Source organism: Anolis carolinensis, unplaced genomic scaffold (assembly GCF_035594765.1).
Source record: "Anolis carolinensis isolate JA03-04 unplaced genomic scaffold, rAnoCar3.1.pri scaffold_9, whole genome shotgun sequence".
Taxonomy (NCBI): Eukaryota; Metazoa; Chordata; class Lepidosauria; order Squamata; family Dactyloidae; genus Anolis; species Anolis carolinensis.
In genome coordinates, this window is record NW_026943820.1 from 4,815,448 (window position 1) to 4,823,602 (window position 8,155).

General features: G+C 48.9%; 1 protein-coding gene across 1 annotated transcript; it reads left to right on the plus strand.

The window, feature by feature from the left end:
* The first annotated feature begins 3,028 nt into the window (after nt 1-3,028).
* Nucleotides 3,029-7,406, plus strand: mc1r (melanocortin 1 receptor). Its single transcript, XM_062961702.1, has one exon. The coding sequence runs from the start codon at nt 4,010-4,012 to the stop codon at nt 4,922-4,924; it is 915 nt and encodes a 304-aa protein (XP_062817772.1). The 5' UTR covers nt 3,029-4,009; the 3' UTR covers nt 4,925-7,406.
* Nucleotides 7,407-8,155: the final 749 nt, after the last annotated feature.

Sequence of the window (8,155 nt, forward strand, 5' to 3'; positions counted from 1 at the left end):
CTAATCAAAGAGACAAGAGTCCTGGACATTATTCCACAGATATATAACCCCCGCTTGCTTAGTTTCCAACCGACCTCACAACCTCTGAGGATGCCTGCCATAGATGTGGGCGAAATGTCAGGAGAGAATGCTTCTGGAACATGGCAACTCACAGCAACCCAGTGATTTCGGCCATGAAAGCCTTGGACAACATACTGTAGAGTGGATTGTGTCTTCTTTCCTGATAGGAAGGGGTTGGATTAGATGGCCTTTGGGTGCCCCTTCCAAACTTAAGTTGAATCGGATGCCACTCCTTTGTAGAGATTTTGATGGAGGTTAAATGGAATGGTCTGGGTTACTATACATCTCTCGGGAGTGCTTTAGTTGGCTATTATTTGTATTAGGCGATCCCTCGTAGGCCGAGGATGATGGTCTTGGGGATGGATCCGTAGATAGCTGAAGAGACCTATTCTTGATCTGCATGTTCTCCCGCAGTGAGGACACCGGTTTCCAGGTGGAAGGTGGTCCCGGTCGGGTTGGCTTGACGGGCCTTCCCCTTGGCACGTTTCTCTCTTAAGCCCTCCATTCGTGCCTCTTCGAACTCCGCAGCACTGCTGGTCACAGCTGACCTCCAGTTAGAGCGCTTCCCAGTTCTCAGTGTCTATGCCACATTTTTTAAGGTTGGCTTTGAGCCCATCTTTCAATCTCTTTTCCTGCCCACCAACATTACGTTTCCCGTTCTTGAGTTTGGAGTAGAGCAACTGCTTTGGGAGACGGTGATCTTTGGGCATCCGGACAACGTGGCCTTCAGTCCAGCCGAGTTGATGGCGCAGGAGCATCACTTCGATGCTGGTGGTCTTTGCTTCCTCCGGCACACTGACATTTGTCCGCCTGTCTTCCCAAGAGATTTGCAGGATTTTCCTGAGGCAACGCTGATGGAAACGCTCCAGGAGTTGAATGTGACGTCTGTAGACAGTCCACATTTCGCAGGCATAGAACAGAGTTGGAAAGACAATGGCTTTATAAACAAGCACCTTGGTCTCTCTACGGATGTCCCGGTCATCAAACCCTCTCTGCTTCATACGGAAAAATGCTGCACTCGCAGAGCTCAGGCGGTGTTGTATTTCAGTGTCGATGTTGACTTTTGTGGAGAGGTGGCTGCCAAGGTAGCGGAAATGGTCAACGTTTTCTAATGTGACACCATTAATCTGTATTCCTGGTCTTACAGAGGGATTAGCTGGTGCCTGTTGGAAGAGCACTTTGGTTTTCTCGATGTTCAGTGAGAGGCCGAGCTTCTCGTATGCTTCTGCGATGGTGTTTAGAGTGGCTTGTAGGTCTTCTTCTGAGTGCGCTCAGACTACGTTGTCATCGGCATATTGGAGTTCTATAACAGATGTTGGGTATCCCTGCCTGGCAGAACAGGGTTGGACTGGATGGCCTTTGGGTGCCCCAACTGTGTTCTCTCGTATCGGTTTCCAAATGTGGCAAACGACAAAGACACTTGTCCCTTTGAACACTTGACACTCTCCTTTATTGTGTCCTGCAATTTGCAAACCCAAAATCTATAGTTGTTGGGGCTGGCGGCTTTCACTTCCCCCCCCTGCCAATAGGTCCCAGTTTGAGCAAATAGGTCCCAGTTTGAACCAACTGGAATGGATCAAAAGAGGCCTCTTAAGAATCGAGGCCAGATCCGGCGCATCGGCTGCCCTGTTCACACTTTGAAGTCCCCCTCCCCTTGCGCCGGGCTCTCAAAGGCCTCATTGATAGAAATGAAAACATGTCTTGTTCCAGGCAAAGCAACAGCAAAGAGCCCAAGGGGGGGGGGGGCAATGTGATCGCGCTCAGCATCTCATGCGTGTCCGGCTGTGTGATCCGGGGCATCCCCGTGTTTGTTTGTTTGGGACCGTCAGGGTCAATGCGTTGGTCCACCGGAATCTGTTGAGATCGAGCCAAAAGATACTTTACTTGGCAAGTTAAAAATAATATAGAGAGAGAATAACAAGATCTTAAAAGAGTTGAAAGGGATCTTAAGGGTCATCTAGTCCCACCCCCAGAAAGATGCCTATCCAAAGATGGAGAGCCCACTCTGCTGCAACGTCATCCTCATGTTTAGGTGGGATCTCATTTCTTGTCATTCTAGTCTTCGGAGCTGAGGTTGTCTCCATCGTCTCCATAACCGTTCCTTCAACTACTTCAAGGTGGTTCTAAGAGAGTTGGCATGGAATCGTGCTTTGAATGTTTGGATCCTTGCTGCACTATGAAGCCCACCTTGGTCAAGTCACACATTCTTCTCAGAAGAAGGCAATGACAAATCTTACCAGGAAGTTCCTTTGATGGGTCCACCATAACTTGACATGAAGAAAAAGAACATCATGTCACTGTTCAGTCTTCTCTCCAAGCTGAGAAAGATCATGGATTGGGATTCATGTGCTGCTTTAAAGTCTTTGAGGCTTGGTTGTTTGAAGGATCACCTGTGTCCATCTTACCAAGAAGTTTCTTTGATGGGTCCACCATAAGTTGAAATGACATGAAGACAAAGAACGTCATGTCACCGCTCAGTCTTCTCTCCAAGCTCAGAAATATCATCTCTTGGATTGGGGTTCATGTGCAGATTTAAACTCTTTGAGGCTTGGTTGTTTGAAGGACCACCTGTGGCCATCTTACCAAGAAGTTTCTTTGATGGCTCCACCATACGTTGGAATGACATGAAGACAAAGAACAGATCATGTCACCGCTCAGTCTTCTCTCCAAGCTGAGAAAGATCATATCTTGGATTGGGATTCATGTGCTGCTTTGATGCTTGGTTGTTTGAAGGACCACCTGTGTCCATCTGAAATCCTTCCACCACATGGAACTATGTCCAGTTCTGGACAAAGACATTCAAGAAAGAGTTGGACAAGTTGGAAGGTGTCTGGAGAAATGGTCAAAAGTTTGAAAGCCATGACTCCCACGGCTTGGTTGTTTGAAGGACCACCTGTGTCTATCTGAAATCCTTCCACCGCCTGGAACCATGTCCAGTTCTGAGCAAAGCCATTCAAGAAAGAAATGTTGGACAAATTGGAAAGTGTCTGGAGAAATGATCAAAGGTCTGAAGACCATGGCTTCCAAGGCTCATGGAGTTGAGGGTGTTTGGTATAGAGAAGAGAAGAGAATCAAATGGTCAGAAAAGAGATTCCTCCTAAACATTAGGAAGAACTTAATGATGGTCAGAGAGGTTTAACAGTGGGACATGCTTCTGCTGGGAAGTCAGTTGGATTCCCCTTCTCTGGTGTCAGTGGGGTTGGCCTGGATGGCCCATTAGGTCTCTTCCATTAGGATAAGAGTGAGTAGGACCTCTCTGGAGCAGAGCCAGCATGGAGTAGTGCTCCATGAAGTTCTAAAGTTGATGTCCATCTGCTCTGCATCTAAGACCCAACCGGGGTGGTGCATAATGTCCACCACATCCGCTCGCGTGGCCTTGGCACGTTGGGCATCACACCACCAAGACATCAACACAGGGGACAGCTCGCATAACGTTGCATAATGTCTTGGGTCTCTGTCATGCGGATCTGCTGAGGGTGGAGCCCAACCGGAAATTTCCTTAAAAATAGAGGAGAGAAAGGCTCCTTTCTTTGCCGCGAACGCCTGCTAATCAATTACTTTGGGGACAGAGAACAGATAAAGCCACTCTGTCTTCCGACGTGAAGCCGAGGAGGAGCCGGGAGTTGCTACAAAGAGAGGCTCCGAGACGGATGCCGGCCCTTCAGGCTCCAAGACTCAAAAGAGTGGAGAAGGAAGGAGGAGAGACGGAGACAAGAGGCCATCCAACCCAACAAAGACCCAGAAGAGAGAACCTCGGGGTCGTTGCGAGAAAACAGAAGGTCCCGCTTGGCTGATTCGGCCGAACTAAACTCTCGGATCTGCGGTGAAAAGTCTCCCTGTTTCATCTCACCTCCAATGGATCCTTGAGAAGACCACAAAGCTATTTGGAGAAGGAGTTGGAGGACAACAAGGCATTTCTGTGGAGATCTTCCACCACATTGTCCAGAAGATGTACACGGTCCACAATGCCACGCTGGCTGGCAACCTATCCGTCAATGGGACCGAAGGGGGCAACTGCTCCACCGACAATCCACTGATGATCCCCCACGAAGTCTTCCTGATCCTGGGTGCCATCAGCTTCGTGGAGAACCTTCTGGTGGTGGCCGCCATCGCGAAGAACCACAACCTGCACTCCCCGATGTACTACTTCATCTGCTGCCTGGCCATGTCGGACATGCTGGTGAGCATCAGCAACGTGGTGGAGACCTTCTTCATGCTGCTCAACGACCACGGCCTGTTGTTGTTGGGGAAATCCACCATAAAGCACATGGACATCATCATGGACATGCTGATCTGCAGTTCCCTGCTCTCCTCGCTGTCCTTCCTCAGCGTCATCGCCATCGACCGCTACATCACCATCTTCTACGCCTTGCGCTACCACAACATCATGACCTTCCAGCGGGCACTGGCCCTCATCCTGTCCATTTGGGCGGTCTGCTTCGTGGCCAGTATCGTCTTCATCCTCAACGACAGCCCGGCGGTGATCACCTGCCTGGTGGTCTTCTTCGTGGCCGTGGTCACCCTCATCCTGGCACTCTACACCCACATGTTCATCCTGGCCCGCCATCACGCCCGGCGCATGTCCCACATCCCCAAGAAGCAGAACTCCCCACAGATGTCCAGCATGAAAGGGGCCATCACCCTCACCATCCTCTTGGGGGTCTTCCTGATCTGCTGGGGGCCCTTCTTCCTCCACCTGACCCTCATCATCATCTGCCCCTTCCGCTGCGCCTGCTACTTCAACTACTTCAGCCTCTACCTCATCCTCATCATCTGCAACTCCGTGGTGGACCCCGTCATCTACGCCTTCCGGAGCCAGGAGCTCAAGAGGACTTTGAAGGACATGCTGTTCTTGGTTTGGTAGAAGGAAGGATGGAGAAAGGTGAGGAAGGAAAGAAGGAAGGGAGGAGAAAGGGAAGGAAACTATGGAGGAAGGGTTAGATATTGGAAAGGGGATCCCGTTGAGGAGAAGACAACCAGCTTGTTTTCTGTAGGACTCAATGGATCCATGGATTCAAGAGATTGATGGTGGAGTCAAGAGATTCCACCTAAACATTGGTGGCTCTCTATCAAAGCTGGACCTTCTGCCTTTCCTTAGAACCCAAGGAACACAAACTCTCGCAAGTGGATATGGACAGACAAGTGGACAGAGATGGTGGAGAAACCTAAACTTTCCTGGTCAGTATTCCTTTGCTCTTCCAATGCCGTGCCCCAGCTCCTTGAGTGGCGTGGCTCGTTGGCTCCTGAAAGCAATTTTGTTCCACCTAAAAACTAATCCCAACCCTTGTCAGAGTTCCTCTTTGCTTCTCTTCGCCATTGGGAAAGGAGGGAAGGTGGAATGAAGGTAAGACTACAAGATCACCTTCTTCTCAGTCCCCAAACTTCTAGGGAGCTTTAACATTAAGCTCCTGATCCCCTCCAAGACCTTCTCAGTCCCGAAAGTTCTAGAGAACTTCAACATTGAGCTCCTGCTCCCCTCCAAGACTTTCTCAGTCCCCAAACTTCTAGAGAACTTCAACATTGAGTTCTTGCTCCCCTCCAAGACCTTCTCCTTCTCAGTCCCCAAACTTCTAGGGAACTTTAACATTGAGCTCCTGCTCCCCTCCAAGACCACCTTCTTCTCAGTCCCCAAACTTCTAGAGAACTTCAACATTGAGCTCCTGCTCCCCTCCAAGACCTTCTTCTTCTCAGTCCCCAAACTTCTAGGGAACTTCAACATTGAGCTCTTGCTCCCCTCCAAGACCTTCTTCTTCTCTGTCTCCAAAGTTCTAGGGAACTTCAACACTGAGCTCCTGCTCCCCTCCAAAACCTTCTTCTTCTCATTCCCAAACTTCTAGGGAACTGCAACACTGAGCTCCTTCTCCCCTCCAAGACCTTCTCAGTCCCCAAACTTCTAGAGAACTTCAACATTGAGTTCCTTCTCCCCTCCAAGACCTTCTCAGTCCCCAAACTTCTAGAGAACTTCAACACTGAGCTCCTTCTCCCCTCCAAGACCTTCTCAGTCCCCAAACTTCTAGAGAACTTCAACACTGAGCTCCTTCTCCCCTCCAAGACCTTCTCAGTCCCCAAACTTCTAGAGAACTTCAACACTGAGTTCCTTCTCCCCTCCAAGACCTTCTCAGTCCCCAAACTTCTAGAGAACTTCAACACTGAGCTCCTTCTCCCCTCCAAGACCTTCTCAGTCCCCAAACTTCTAGAGAACTTCAACACTGAGCTCCTTCTCCCCTCCAAGACCTTCTCAGTCCCCAAACTTCTAGAGAACTTCAACACTGAGCTCCTTCTCCCCTCCAAGACCTTCTCAGTCCCCAAACTTCTAGAGAACTTCAACACTGAGCTCCTTCTCCCCTCCAAGACCTTCTCAGTCCCCAAACTTCTAGAGAACTTCAACACTGAGTTCCTTCTCCCCTCCAAGACCTTCTCAGTCCCCAAACTTCTAGAGAACTTCAACACTGAGTTCCTTCTCCCCTCCAAGACCTTCTCAGTCCCCAAACTTCTAGAGAACTTCAACACTGAGCTCCTTCTCCCCTCCAAGACCTTCTCAGTCCCCAAACTTCTAGAGAACTTCAACACTGAGCTCCTTCTCCCCTCCAAGACCTTCTCAGTCCCCAAACTTCTAGAGAACTTCAACATTGAGTTCCTTCTCCCCTCCAAGACCTTCTCAGTCCCCAAACTTCTACAGAACTTCAACACTGAGCTCCTTCTCCCCTCCAAGACCTTCTCAGTCCCCAAACTTCTAGAGAACTTCAACATTGAGTTCTTGCTCCCCTCCAAGACCTTCTCCTTCTCAGTCCCCAAACTTCTAGAGAACTTCAACACTGAGCTCCTTCTCCCCTCCAAGACCTTCTCAGTCCCCAAACTTCTAGAGAACTTCAACACTGAGCTTTGCATCCCAGTGTTTCCCATACACTGATCTTCCAAGTGTTTTGGACTTCAGCTCCCGGAATCCCTGTTCATTGGCCAACACAACTGTGGCTTCTGGGAGCTGAAGTCCAAAACACCTGGAAGGCCAGAAATTTGGGGATTTCTAACATTTTAGAGGTGCCCCCGGTGGTGCAGCCCCTGGTTAATGTCAGACTTAATGTCAGGGGAGAATCTTTATCTCCTGAAGTGCTTCAGAGATTATATACAGTAGAGTCTCACTTATCCAAGCCTCGCTTATCCAAGGTTCTGGATTATCCAAGCCATTTTTGTAGTCAGTGTTTTCAATATATCGTGATATTTTGGTGCTAAATTTGTAAATACAGTAATTACAACATAACATTACTGCGTATTGAAGTACTTTTTCTGTCAAATGTGTTGTATAACATGATGTTTTGGTGCTTAATTTGTAAAATCATAACCTATTTTGATGTTGAATAGGCTTCTCCTTACTGCCTCCTTATTATCCTGAATAGGCTTTTCCTTAAGCCCTCCTTATTATCCAAGATATTCGCTTATCCAAGCTTCTGCCGGCCCGTTTAGCTTGGATAAGTGAGACTCTACTGTATCTGTAAATTATAGGAACCAAGCCCAACCCAGTTAGTAAAAACAACTGTTGTTGTTATTATTATAATCAAAATCTTCATTTGGGAGCTCCGATGACGCAGTAGGTTAAACTGCTGAGGTGCTGAACTGGCTGACGGAAAGGTTGGCTATTCGAATCTGCGGAGTGGGGTGAGCTCCCGCTGTTAGCCCCTGCTTCTGCCAACCTGTCAGTTCGAAAACAGGCAAGCATGAGTAGATCAATAGGTACCGCTCAGGCGGGAAGGTAATGGCACTGAGAAATGGCAGTGAAAGTGCTAAGAGCCACAGTGGCGAAATGGGTTAAACCCTTGAGCCAGCTGAACTGCTGACCTGAAGATTGGGTTGCGGACCTGAAGGTCGCTGTTTGAATCCGTGAGACGGGGTGAGCTCCCGTCAGTCAGCTCTAGCTTGCGGGGACACGAGAGAAGCCTCCCAGCAGGATGGTAACACATCCGGGCAATGTCCCCTGGGCAACGTCTATGTAGACGGCCGATTCTCTCACACCAGAAGCGACTTGCAGTATGTTCTCATGTCATTTCTGACAGTGAAAGTGGTATTAAACTGCATTAATTATAAAGTGTAGATGCACGCA